Source organism: Giraffa tippelskirchi, chromosome 6, assembly GCF_054371585.1.
Source record: "Giraffa tippelskirchi isolate mGirTip1 chromosome 6, T2T-mGirTip1v1.2.pri, whole genome shotgun sequence".
Taxonomy (NCBI): domain Eukaryota; kingdom Metazoa; phylum Chordata; class Mammalia; order Artiodactyla; family Giraffidae; genus Giraffa; species Giraffa tippelskirchi.
In genome coordinates, this window is record NC_137280.1 from 141,210,343 (window position 1) to 141,224,024 (window position 13,682).

Genomic DNA, 13,682 nt, shown 5'->3' on the forward strand with positions numbered 1-13,682 from the left:
TTCCGGGTGACCCCAGGCCTATTTAAACTAGACCAGCCTTTGTCCGGGTGCAAAGACAAGCAAAGACCCCAGGCTTACTCTGTAGCTCAGGTTCTTCCATGGTGGTCTGACAGGCTGGGCGGATGTTCCCTGTGGGAACTCTTCTGAGGAGTCCTCAGGGATGGATCCTATCCAGGCTAGCCAGTACAACATGAAAACAAACAAGAGCTGTCAAACCAGCCAACATTTCAAATGACAATTTAATTAAATACAAACAAGGAAAAAAGGCACCGTGGCCCATTCAAGTATTTTGCATAGATATACAAATATTGTAAACAATTAATAGGTGAATGAGAGAAAAGATCTGTTTTCCGTGAACAATCTCCCAAATTAAAAGAAAATTCACATTGCCCTGGATCCCAGACACATACGTACGTACACACAGTGGGTGGTGAGAGAGGGTGTGTGGAGGGGTGGCTCTGGGGGCACTTGGCATGGATTCTGCAGATCCTCTCCTTTACCAGGTTCCCTAGGGAGGGGTGGGGCACCATTCCAGTTGGCATAGTCTTGGTTTTCTTGGGTGTCCTGCAGAGCTGTTGTACATACATTTAATGCAATCTCTGACTTTAAAACCAGTCCCCGATTTAAAACATGAGAGTCTTCTATACCCCCGGCCAAAAAAAAAAAAAAATACAAATTGTGACATGGGTAAGAGGAGGCTTTGCTCTAAAGGATCACAGCAAGAGATGGAGAGGGGTCATGGCCATAGTGGATGGGGCTACGACATCACTGTAAGATCTACAATGAGACACTATAAGATCTGCAAGGCTCTAAGAGCTGGGGCAGAAAGGAGCTTTTCTTTTACAGGGAGAAGTAAACAAGGCTAAAAAGAACCGAAGGTAAGCAGGCAGTTACCACTGGAGCCCAGTGCCTGGGCTAAAACCCACTGAGACAAGGAGAGCCAATGCAAGCTCGCTTGAGATCCCTTGAGGTTTACATTTCAGAGATGCCTCCCAGGCTCTTAAGGAAAACAAGTCTAGGATTGAAAAACCGGTAGGAGGCTAAGTTAGCTTCTAAAAAGATTTACATAGTCTCCATCTGAACAGAAGGCTGGTTAAGTCACTCCACCAAGCCTCAGTTAAGCTCCTTTCCTCCCCATCATACCCTGAGCATGGACTCACCCTCGGCCAGACCCGACATCAGCCCCTCCCCCAAAAGCTGACCACAAAAATCTCTGTGGTTCTTTCCAGCTATGCTCACTCCTTCCTATAAAAGGCCTCTTCCTTCTGAGCGGTGAGATGCTTACAGATCTTGCAGCTGCTCAGCTCACCCGAGCAGTCTCCTAAAGCAACTGCCCTGTGCCCTTGACTCAACATTCCCTTCCCCAGTCTTGCAGTAATCCCTGCGAGTAAAGTCCTTCCTTCCCTAAATCCATACTAGGTTTTGTCACCTCAAAGCAGCACATGGACACAGGAGGGGAAAAGCGGGCCACAGCAGCCAGTCTTGTCCCCCCCTGGGCAGCCTCCCTGGCCTGCCAGAATGGTGCCTCCTGCCTCCCTGAACAGAACCAGGAGAGAAACAGTAAATAGAACAGGTTGCCAAAAGTCTTACCAGATTTTAAAAATTCAACCATCTTCCAGTTCACAGTACAATTTTTATCACATGGAGGTGGTACTAAAATAATGGAAAACAAACTCACAAGAAAGCAACAACCCAGGTCTCTTTCCGGTTTGGTTCCAGGGAGGGTGGATTTCAGATTCAAGAGGCTCACACCTCAGAGCCTTCTTCTACCTCCTGATGTGGGGGAGGAAAGCTGGACGGAACCACAGGATCATTGGTGAGGCATGGGATTGGGCTGAAGGGTGATTTTGGTGGGGGAGGTGTTTTAGCCTTTCATTTTCTGGGACCCAGCCTTGAGGCCTGGGGCATCTAGAGTAGCATACTTAAATGCAAGGCTGTCCCCTGACCCCACCAGGAAGTGAGGATGACGGACACTGGGTATGGGGTGCAACCAGGACCCTTGTCAGCAAGACAGAGGTGTGAATATCATCAGCATCACAACTACCTGATTACCTGAGGGAGGAGAACTTCATTTCCTGAGCTCTTTCTAAATCCACCCCGAGTCCCCCAGGTGCACAGCCCAAATATCCCACTTGTCTCCAAACCCAGAACATCAATTAAGCACCCACTGTGTACGGAGAGCTAGAATGGGGCCCTGGGCTAGTGATTGGGGGTGAGAACTCAAGCCTCTTCCTTGAACTGAGGTTTTCAAGAGCAAACATCTGTTCATTGCAGGAGGTGGGCAGCTCCCAGATGCCCAGCACCTTTCTGGGGTGGGAGACAGTCCCAGAGAACCTCGCCGGTGACTCTGACAACCGTCCCAGCCTGCAGAGCACCGCACAGCCCCCTTCCCTGTGGGGAGGACATGACCAGAGGACATCCGCTCCCTTCCCTACACCTGCCGCCATCCCTGAGGACTATGCTCAGATTCAGGGCAGGGAGTGAGAGGAAGACCTGCGCTCTGCTGAGGTCACAAAACCATGGACAATAAAGCCAGGAGCTCACAGCCATGGCCCAAGGCCATGCCAGTCATCACTCTTGAGAAACCAAGAAATCCCGGGGCCAACCGTCAGGCAGGACCCTGACCTGCAAGTCACAGCACCAGGTCCCAGGAAGTCAGGACTGCTGGGGAATCGCGTTCCACAGCACCACACATTGGGCAGGTCCAAGCGGGGAAAGAGAATCAAAAGCACGAGGCACTTGGAAAGTGCAGAAAAGAGAAAACAGAGCAAGCAAAAATCATGGCAAGCGGATGGCGACCTGTGGCTTGACGGCTCAGAGGGGCCCAGGCTGTGCTCCCCCTGCTGTCTAAATGCCTACAAATAGTACCTGTCTGAGTCAGAGTGACCCGTGGGAATAGGGGGAGGTAGGGGTTTGGGGGTGGTGGGGGGTGGTAAGGAGAGGAATTGATTTGTTCACATGTGACCACTGAGCCAGGAGTTATGACCTTGACCAAGCCCTGGGCAGTGGGAGGGACCCCTCGATCTCAGAGCTAAAAGGGAGGCTAAGTGCCCGCCTCCAGCCAGCCTGGGACCATGGAGGAAGACAGAAGCAATAGAAAGCTCTCACGTGTACCCTCCACCACAGATGTGGATGGATGGCTTCTCCAAGCTGAGTCCTGGCCTGAAGGTCTAAACCAGCTTCCCAGCTGGGCTCCAGCTCGGACCACCGGCACCAGCTGGACTGGCACCTCTGGGGGGACGGCCCAGCTGGAGGGTGGGTGTGGGAGAAGCAGCCATTCATCCTCCTCCGCTTTCCTGTTCCTACCTGGGGCTGGATATTGCACAAAACAACACTTGGATGCCGTGGGGTAGTAGTCACTCTGGGCCCCTGAGGAGGCTGAGGAGGCACTGAGTTGAGAAGGAGATTTTCAGAGATGCGCTGGTTCCAGAAGGAGGCGAGCGGGGGAGGAGGAGCTCGGAGGCGGCCAGACATGCTTCTTCCACAGCCCGTGGCTAATGGCTCCTCCGTGGTGTTCCAAGTCCTCAAGGGAAGGGAGAAGCCCCTTTAGACGAGTCTAGATTTTTGAGCTAGTCGTCCCCACAGCCCTCTGTGATCTGTATTCAGGAAACTGGGGAGAAAAAAGGAGATGAGGGGGAGACGTCAGATCCGTGCAGATGAATGCAATCGGTGGGGCGCTGTCCTCTTGCTTATGACAGGTGAGCAGACGTGACAGACAGCTGGGAATGATGGTTTCTACAGCAGTCTGTCCACCTGTCTTCTTGTCCATCAACTCTCCAGTGAGAGGCGTGGTGGCGCCCCCCCACCCCCCTCCCAACCCCAGCTGATCAGCTACCCCTACTCCTCTCAGCAAAGCTGTACCTCAGTCTACAGAGTTTGCAGGGCCTCGTGGGAACACAGGGCAGTCAGCCAGCTTCCTCACTGGCTCCCGTCTGCCCCAACCCCCAGGACTGGCCGCACAGAACACGTCAGCTTCAAGGAAGATATATTAGGAAAGGCCATTGTGCACAGCCTACCAAAGGCTGGCAGTTAATGGCAGTTAACTGCCTGGACCATCACAGCAACCCAGGGTGTGTGTGTTGGGGGGCGGGTGTTGTCTACTGCTGCTTCCTAAAAACCTCTTTCAAGATGAGGCATCAGAGACTCAAGAGTGACTTGCTCAGGGCCGCTCAGCTCATCAGCTGCAGAGCTGGTTTGAAGGTACCAGAGCTCAGCCTCCTTAACGTTAGCTTTCATGTGAAACTAAAACACCTCTCACCAGGGGCTGATATCACCAATTTAAGGGACAGTCATTCAGGCACCAAGAAACACTAAGCTTTTTGGCCTTGGCTTTTGTTCTGGAAGTTCAGCCTTACCCAAGAAGCATGAACTGGTCTGTTTTCTCAACCATATTTTTGCCCCCTGGATCCCTCTGTTCTCAGCTTTTACTTCAGGGGTTTCTGAAGACTCACCTTTGGGGCAGGTGCCACCAGGGGCCGAGTCTGCTGAGGGCCGGAGGGAGGGGGCCGCAGGATGGAGGTGCCTCCTGGCCTAGGGAGGTTCTTGCGGCCTGGCACCGGGTTAGCCGGGAGCGCCTTCTGAGGAGGCCGAGGCCTGGAGAGATCCTGTGGAGAAAGCCACAAGCCTCACTTAAAGGCCAGAGGCACCCGTTCAAGAGAAAACGTCCTCAGTATGTTACAGGCCAAAAGCAGATGAGAAGAGGGATATACCATTTAAAAAGAATGGTCCCATTCATAAAAACAGATTGTGTGCGTACATGTTTACCTGCTTAGGAGAAAAAGCCTTTTTGGAGAGCAAGTTGGCAGTATCTATTAAAATCAGAAATCATACTAAATTTAGAAGTGATCATTCTCTGACCTAATTCATGATTCCACTTCCTTTTACCCATGTTAGAGAACTATTTGCACAGGGCCACAGAAATGAAACTGCAAGGATGTTCCTCGAAGCACTGTTTGTGACAGCAAAAGGAATTATAAATAACTAAAATTTTCATCAACAAATTACTAAAATTACACAGTGACATATGACGCAGCATTTTAAACAAATGAAGTAGGCTGATAAGTGCTGAGGTGGAAAGATGACCAAGAGGAATGGCAAGGTGTGGTACAAGCTGCAGAGGATAGTTTAGAGAAACAAGTCACCCTCTCTCAGTCCCCTACTAATGTAAATGCAAAGGTACAGGGGGAAGTCAGAAAGGATGAAAACCAAATTGATAACAGAGGTCAGAGGTTAAGAGTGGGATGTGCATGGTGAGAGGGGTCGTCAAAGTGAACATTCCATTTTTTTTTAACAAGAGTATATATACATATATTACCTGTGCAAATAAAATTTTTAAAAAGAAATCATATTTTCCATATTGGTTGTCTATGGGTGGCACAATTCTTTCCTTTGTACTTTCACGTTACCTTCATGTTTTACTACCTTCTCAATGAGGCCTTCCCGAATGGCCTTATTTAAAATTATAACACCCTGCAAAACACAACCATAAACAATCTATGGGATGCAGCAAAAGCAGCCCTAAGAGAGAAGTTCATAGTGATACAGGCCATCCTCAGAAAACAAGAAAAATCTCAAACAACCTAGCCTACTACCTAAAAGAATTAGAAAAAGCAGAAACTTTGTTTAAACAAACAAAACAAACAAAACTTAAAGTCAGTTTATGGAAGGAAATAATAAAGATCAGAGAGGAAACAAATAACAGAGATTAACAAACAATAGAAAAAATCAATAAACCAAGAGCTGGTTTTCTGAAAGGATAAACAAAATCAATAAACCTCTGGTCAGGCTCACCAAGAAGAAAAGACAGAGGACCCAAATAAAACAAGAAGTGAAAGAGGAGAAACAACTACAGACACTGCAGAAATACAAAAAAGCATAAGAGAAAACTCTGAACAATTTTATACCAATAAATTGGACAACCTAGAACAAATGAACAAGTTTCTAGAAACATACAGCCCTCCAAAACTGAATCAGGAAGAAATAGATAATTTGAACAGATTCATCACTAGAAGTGAGACACAATCTATAATTAAAAAAAACAACTCCCTGCAAACAAAAGTCCAGGACCGGTGGCTTTACTAGAGAATTCTACCAAACATACAAAGAAGAACTTACACAAATCATTCTCAAACAACTCCAGAAAATTAAAGAGAAGGGAACACTCCCTAAGTCATTCTATGAAGCCACCATCATCCTGATACCAACACCAGACAAAGATCATCAAAAAAGAAAATTACAGGCCAATATCTTTGATGAATGTAGATATAAGAGCCCTTAACAAAATATTAACAGACTGAATCCAACACATAAAAAAGATCATACATCACGACCAAACTGAATTCATCCGAGGGTCGCAAGAATAGTTCAACATACGCAAATCAATTAATGTGATACACCACATCAAGAAAAGACAAAAACCACATGATTGTCTCAATAGACGCAGAAAAAGTATTTGATAAAATTCAACATTCATTCATAACAGAAACTCACCAAAGTGGGTATAGAGGGAACATATCTCAGCATAATAAAAGGTATTTATGACAAACCCACAGCCAACATAACACTTGACAACAAAAAGCTGAAAGCCTTCCCAACTACAATCCCGAACAAGGATGCCCACCCTCACCACTTGTATTCAACATAGCATTGGAAAGTCCTAGCCACAGTAGTCAAGACCAGAAAAAGAAATAAAAGGTATCCAAATTGGAAAAGAAGAGGTAAAGTTGTCATTATAGGCAGATAACATGATACTATATATAGAAAATTCTAAAGACTCATACTACTACAGCTGGAATGTTCAGTGGTTAAGACTCTGTGCTTCCACTGCAGGGAGAGCAGGTTCAATTTCTGGTTGGGGAATGACATGCCCCATGGGGCAGCCAAATTTTTTTAAATAATAAAAAAGGGGAATAGGCTTAAAAAACTGCACCACCCCCTCATTCAGCATTCCCAGACCCCTTTATCCTAATCTACTTTTTCTTTTGTGGTATATATCACTTATCCCTTTCCACCACAGTATACTTCCTTATTTTTCATTTTCTCTCTCTGTTCCCCACTAGACCAGAAAGAGGAGCAGGGGTCCTTTTCTGTCTAATTCAGTGATACAGCTCAAGCTTCCTGAACAGGGCCTCGTATACAGTAAGCACTCAACATACATTAGTTGAAAAAAAATAATAAAACTCTGCACTAGTCAGAAAAGTTCAAATAACTATATTTCTTCTGTGATCAAAAAACAAATTTTAAGGGGCAAAGACTGGACCATGCCACCACCCACAGATCCCCAGGCTGGTACAAGAGACAAGCTGATTCCACAAGTGAGGGTTTCAGAGCCTGCTGACCTGGATGGTTCCCCTTCTTGAGAAGGTCACAAGCAAGCATAAAAATGGCTAAATGGCAAGCATGGGGAGAGGGTGGGAGCAAATCAGCGATTTTCTGCAAGAAGCTTCTCAGTCAGCAGAAAACGGAGCAGAAATGAGTAAGAGCAGCAGATTCTTGGGGCCAAAAAACCACGCTGTCCCGCTCCATTCCTTCCCCTAAGGACCAAGAGATCCCACACCCTTCCAGCCCAGACAGCTGCCAAACCAGAGTGGCTGCTGGAGGCCAGGACAGAGACGTTCTGGCTGAAGCAACAGCTGGGTGCAGATGTCAGGATGCAGTAGGGAAATGCTGTGCTCCCTTGGCTGCTTGCTGTGCAAAATGAACAATTTGTGTGTGTGTGTGTGTGTGTGTGTGTGTGTGTGTGCACGCGCACTAACAGAGGTGATTTGGGCAGGAACCTCATCAGCATGGCAACACTGGGCCTCCCTGAGCAGGGTCATGCCACTGGCCATGTCTGCTTCAACCCAGCTCGGCTCTACTGGAGGCCTCACCCAACACTGTTTTTCTGGGGCAGAAACAGAGCATTGCTCTGGCCCAATGCTTCCATCCTCAGCAGCAGCACCTCTGTCAGTCAAGCTGCACAAACCAAACCAGACACTGGGCAGCTGTGCAGGCGGGGATCATCCCCTCCCAACCCTCAGCAGTAACTGTTCCCCAAGTCCTGTCTATTTTCTTTTCTATACACCCCTCATGGGCTTCACGCTGTCAATGCTACCATTGCCTCTCCTCCAGACACGGTTTAAACCTTGTAACTGATAATGTCTGTGCACCCAGCCTCATCCCCCTCTGATCAAATGCCACTGTAGTGGGCCTTTCATTTTTTAAAACAACTTTTTAATTAAAGTGTAATATACCTAAAAAACATGAGTCATAAATATTCAACCAAATGAATTATCAGAGTGAACACACTAACATAATCTTCACCCAGGTTAAAAAAAAGAAGGAAGATTAATAGCCCAAGAAGCATCTCTGGGCCCTCTCTTAGGCACTGTGCCTCCCTCTTCCCTAAATGTAGCCCAAAATGAGATCCCAAAGCAAATCTGATCACATCACCCACAGCCCACCACTGCCCTGTTTCCATTGAATGCAAACCCAATTTGTAATCCAGGCCTATGGCACATTCTGGCCTCTCTTGGCTCTCCAGCTTCTTATCATAGCTCCTTGGGCCCCAGGCAAAGGGGGTCTGAAGCTCCTTCCATCTGTGGGCTCTCTTCATCACAAAGCTTCCCCACCAGCAGGTCCCTGGTCCAAGAACCTCTCCTGCCCCTCACAGCCTGCTAACTCCTGCTCACCCCTCAGGTCTCAGCTCCAATGTCACCTCCTCAGGGAAGCTCTCCCAGATTTTCCAGACTAGATCAAGTCCCCAATAACTCTCTTTTTAAGCAAGCTGAACCTCTCCTTCATAGCACTTTCCACTACTGTAACTACACACATACCAGTGTCTTCCCCAGCAGGCTGTGAGCTCCAGGAAGCAGAAATGGCTTCTGCTTTGCTCACCACTGCCAGGTATGAATAGAAGTTCACACACATGTGCAGAGAGAGCAGAAGAGGTTACAAAGCTTTGCCTACCACCTCTCACAAGTGGTCCATGTCACCAGGCTAGGAGGTGGTGGAGCTGAGACCTGAGAGTGTGGATCCCCCCGGAGCCTGACCAGGACCTGACACAGAAGGTGGTACTGGGTCTGGAGTCAGCCCTAGGCACAAGTCCTGGCTACTCTACTCACCGACCGCCCCCTTGGCCTGGCCCCTCCAACCCTGTGAGACAGCTCCCCCGAACAGAAACTGAGGGCAGCAGACTCAGTCCTGGGACGGTTCCCAGGAAGGGTGTCTGCCCAGACTGAATCCCGGCCGCCTGCCCTCAGCACTGTTGAGAAATCCCTGTTTGGGCCTGAAGCCATGCTTGGGGTGTGTATTTTGGGGTAGCTGCCATGGCTGAGGGGCGTTCTGGGCTCTGGATTCCTGCTGGCAGCCTCCAGGGCTCCCCGCAGCTGGAGTCCACTACCCAGCCCCTCCCCCAACATACTGCTCAGCACCTTGGGCTCAGGCTGAAGCCATCTCCATTCAACAAGCCTCCAGTGCAAGATTTTTTGGAACACTGGTCTCAATGGACTGCTCCCTCCCTCCCCCTCTGTTCTCCCCACACCCTCGTCTGTGCATGGTTGCTTTCTCCCCTCTTATTCCCTTTCTCTCTCCTTCTGTGCCCTTCAAAACTCACATGTGGCCACTCTAACCGCCAGTGTCTCAGAATGTGAGTGTATTTGGAGACATGGCCCTTAAAGAGGTGATGATGTTGAAATGAGGCCATTAGAGTGGGCCCTCATCCAATCTGATTGCTGCCCTTAGAAGCGGAAATGTGGACACACAGAGGCATTGGGGCACACACACACAAAGGCAGGACCACGTGAGGACACAGGAGATGCAGCCACCTGCAAGCCAAGGGGAGTCGCTGCGGAAGAAACCAAACCTACTGGACTTCCAGCCTCCAGAACTGTCAAGAAGTAAGTAGTCTCTGTGGTTTTGGCACCACCCCCACCCCCAGTCTGTGGTGTCTGTTACAGTTGCCCAAGGAGCCTAACACACTCTCCATGTCCTCTTCTCTCCTCCTCTCTCTTTCTTCTTGCTTCTTCTCTCCCTGTCAGTCTTTCTTTTCTCTTTCTGTATGGAATTTTCTATCCCACTCCTTCCCCAGATGAGAAAAATGGGAGAGCAGCAGCTTTGCAGGGCTTCCCAGGTGGCGCAGGAGTAAAGAATCTGCCTGCCAAATTCAGGAGATGCAGGTTCAATCCCTGAGCTGGAAAGATCCCCCTGGAGAAGGAAATGGCAACCGGATCCAGTGTTCTTGCCTGGGAAATTCCATGGACGGAGGAGCCTGGTGGATTACAGTCCACGGGGTCACAGAGTCAAACGTGACTGAGCAATGGAGCATGCACTGCAGCAGCTTTGCATCATCAGAGAACCAAACCTGTTGCTCCTGGCTCTGCTGAACCATGACACTGCTATGTCCCAGGGACCCCAGGACCTGGAGCCAACCACAGTCCTTAGGGGCAGGGGCAGCCTGGGCCCCCTGGAGTCCTCTGGACCATGCCCAAGAACAACAATCCCAGGAGGAAAACGGGCAAGTCCCCTACCCCAACTAAGGGTAAAACACAGGTGGTTCCGGAAGGCACCACGCCTGGCCACCACCCAACATCTGTGTCTGTGCTGTAGGAACTTCTGCCGGAAGGTACAGCTGGAACCAGCAGAGCACAGACACGCTGGGTAAACAGACTGCTGGGCAGGATGGCTCTGCTTCTAAAGAGCACCAGTGGTGGAGAGATAGCCCAGACCCTGCCCACCCCTCCCAGAGGCAGGGCCCCTTGACCTGCCCCCTAGATGAGCAAAGCATCACCCTACATCCCTCAGGAAGACTTCCCGACTAGTGCAAGGTACTGATTGGCACAATTTGGTGGAATAAGTACCATGATGAGAGACATACAGGGACACCAGACTTGGGCTTGGGGGTCAGAGAAGGCTTTTTGGAGGAAGTAGCATCTAACAGGAGATCTAAGAATGAACACGAGATGTTGATGCAAAGGGAAGAAAGTGTATGTGGCAGAGGAAACTGCATATGCAAAGGCCTAGTGGAGAGGAAAAGACCATGGGGAACTGAAACACTAACTGAACATGCATATTTGGGGTGGAAGATGGGCGCTGGCTTGTCATAGAAGAGGCCAACCAGGGAGGAAGTCCTCTGTAGTATATTTCCCCATCTCATCACCTCACCCTCTGTGTGCCCAATATGGACCAGAATGCAGAAAAGGCATCCAGCCCAGGACTCAGCAAGCTCTCTCTTCCCAGCCTCCATCATTCCTCATTCCTCACAGCTGATGGCTTGACAAGTGATGCTCCTGATTCAGGGTTGCTGAGAAGCCACTTACCTGGGAGAGGACACACTTAGGTGCAGGGGGCACTGGCCGGCTTGGGGGCGGTCCCCTGGATGATTCTTTCCTCTCTACTGATGGTCTGGGCCCTGGGGAGTTTCTAGCAGCTTTGCTGAGGTGTGCTGGCAATGGAGCAGGTGGTGACACGCTATGCAGGTAGTCTGGAGGGGGCCGGGGAGGAGGCTGAGAGGGCTTCCTTAGGGTTTCAGGAGTGTTGGTCACCTGTATGCATAAGATGAGGAATGCCTGAGACACAGGAACCCTTATGCACTTAAAAACTTGGGGGTGGCCTTGGGTATCCCACGGGCACGAACAAAGACCTTGGATCCCAGAGGTCAGATGCAACTTTTAAAGTCATGAGGGGATGGTAGAACCAGCTGACCATCTCTCAGGCCAAGAAAGTTTCATTTATTACCAATCCCAAGGGGCCCACAAAGGTGCTTAAGGGAAAATCTAGCAGAGTCCTAAGAGAGGAGGTCAAAGTAGCAAAGTTCATGGTGCAAAGCCCTTACCTTTCGCCTGCCCTGGGGTGTCTGCAACTTGAATGTCGGGTTGGCGTGGCCTGTTCCACTGTTCTGAGACACCCTGAAGGGACAACTAGTAACAAGAAAGAAGAAGCACAGGTTGTTCATTGAAGGTCACTGCCTGAGTTCACTCTGACCCAGGTGTGGCCAGCCAGCAGCTCAGTCTTCCCTAAATCTGCTCTGGCAGAAGTGGGATTGGCCCTCCTGAAGCCCACCTCCCTCAGTGTGGAGACGGTGGCCAGTGGAAAACTCCCAAGGAAAGAGAGTTGGCCTCATACATAGCACAGTGTGCCTCAGGATCTTTTCTTCACCCTTTAAAGAACTTTCTCCCCCAAGAAGACAAGGATGTTACCAGCCATCAACCAATCTCCCTCAGGCATCATTCTAGGAGGACCTGGGATTTAAAAATCCCCTTTGGAAAAAGTATGATTTATAACAGAGGACTTGAAGATTATACATCTTCAATATCCACAGGAATGAATTACTTAGGAAAAAAATTACTCTTTGTCTTGAGTTGATGTCTAGCCACCTCTGTGATTGACTTGAGCTAGTCAGTTTTCCTCTGTTGCCTCACTTTCTGGGCTTTAAGATGGGGAGGAAATCCATTAGATACAGGATAGATTTCATTTCATATTCCAGCTTGAATTGGTTGGGGGCATTCTGCTGAGGAGGCTTCTGAAGTGATGATCAGGCTCAATCAAGCTTGCTTACAATAAAAATCAGGTAGTAATGCTGGCCGTGGTCATGGAGCATAGCAGAAGGGGAGAGGGTGATGTGCACTGGGCATTTGCCTTCCAACTAAATGACACCCACCACCAACAACTTCTTTTTTTAAAACCAGGTACTGCTTTCAGAAAGCTCTGTGACCCCCAAGTAGACCTCCAATCCTTCACAGCACCCCGTCATACCTGAACTGTTGCCTCAGCTTGGAAGGGAGGGCTAAGGACTTGAGGTAGCCCAGTTTGTTGTTCTGTTTACAGCAGCGGTACATCAGTATCAGGGCCACCAGCACAAAGATGGCTGAAAACACTCCGGCTACCACAGGACCAGCGCCTTCCAGAAACAGAATCCAAGTGGAAGATTTAGAAGCAGTTGGAGCTTCAGTAGTGGATTTCAAATAATATGTTCCAGATACTCTTCAGATCCTTAATTTTCATTTACCTTGTATTACTTAACTTAAAAACTATAACAAAAAAACACATACTATGTCCCACTGGGAAGCCACTAATATTATTACTAGCTTCAATAATCAGGTCAATTTGCTTGGCAGAGACCTCACAGTAGTTTCTCCAGCTAATTCTGCTTAATTGAAAAGCGTTCCTTTTCATATAAGGCAAGGAGCTCTATTATTCCAGCTCTATTATTATTTACCACTTGTTTTCCACCTAAATTATGATTTTCCTGGACACAAAGCAACCACAAAACACTGAGACGTATAGATTGATCTAAGATTAGAAGTCTCACGCATAATCCACAATTTCACATTTGGTTTCACCAAACTCGCCTCAATGTTCTCATGAATTGTAAATCTAAATGTACAAAATATATATAGACCAGTGACACACTACTTTTAACTGTTTTATATATTGAGGTTTCTTCCTTGAAAGATTTTGCTCAAAAAAAACACAAAAAACAAAACAAAACATTTTGCTATTATTTTTTTAAAGTTTGAAAACCAAAGAGCTAGAATCCTTGAAATACATTTCTGAGTTTCCAGCTCCTCATTTTAAGCTTTGTCCACCAAAGAGCATCTGAGTCACTATAATGTGCCCTAGGTTCATGATTAATTTTAAGTGGCTGAGAAGGGGTAGTTGCTACCACTGACCCCCAGATAGAATGGATTATTCAATAACCTGTGGTC

At 48.2% G+C, this 13,682-nt stretch overlaps 1 protein-coding gene and 1 long non-coding RNA gene across 3 annotated transcripts in view; one reads left to right on the top strand and one right to left on the bottom strand.

The window, feature by feature from the left end:
• Nucleotides 1–220: 220 nt before the first annotated feature.
• ADAM19 (ADAM metallopeptidase domain 19) overlaps nucleotides 221–13,682 on the bottom strand; it is an 87,402-nt gene continuing 73,940 nt past the window's right edge. Inside the window, exons 19-24 of one of the 2 annotated variants that reach the window (XR_014056688.1) lie at nucleotides 12,730–12,874; nucleotides 11,810–11,894; nucleotides 11,295–11,519; nucleotides 4,452–4,604; nucleotides 3,307–3,610; nucleotides 221–572 (exon numbers count right to left, since the gene is read on the bottom strand). Coding sequence is in view for 1 of the 2 variants with exons in the window: in XM_081500470.1 (XP_081356596.1) it covers nucleotides 3,557–3,610; nucleotides 4,452–4,604; nucleotides 11,295–11,519; nucleotides 11,810–11,894; nucleotides 12,730–12,874 (662 nt within the window). In the remaining variant the exon portion in view is untranslated. Of the gene's footprint in view, nucleotides 3,611–4,451; nucleotides 4,605–11,294; nucleotides 11,520–11,809; nucleotides 11,895–12,729; nucleotides 12,875–13,682 lie in introns of both variants that reach the window. The other variant, XM_081500470.1, reaches the window with a different exon arrangement.
• On the top strand, nucleotides 9,755–13,464 carry LOC145510115 (uncharacterized). Its single transcript, XR_014056691.1, has 3 exons — nucleotides 9,755–9,875; nucleotides 10,017–10,802; nucleotides 12,663–13,464. It is a non-coding gene; the product is annotated as an uncharacterized LOC145510115 (long non-coding RNA).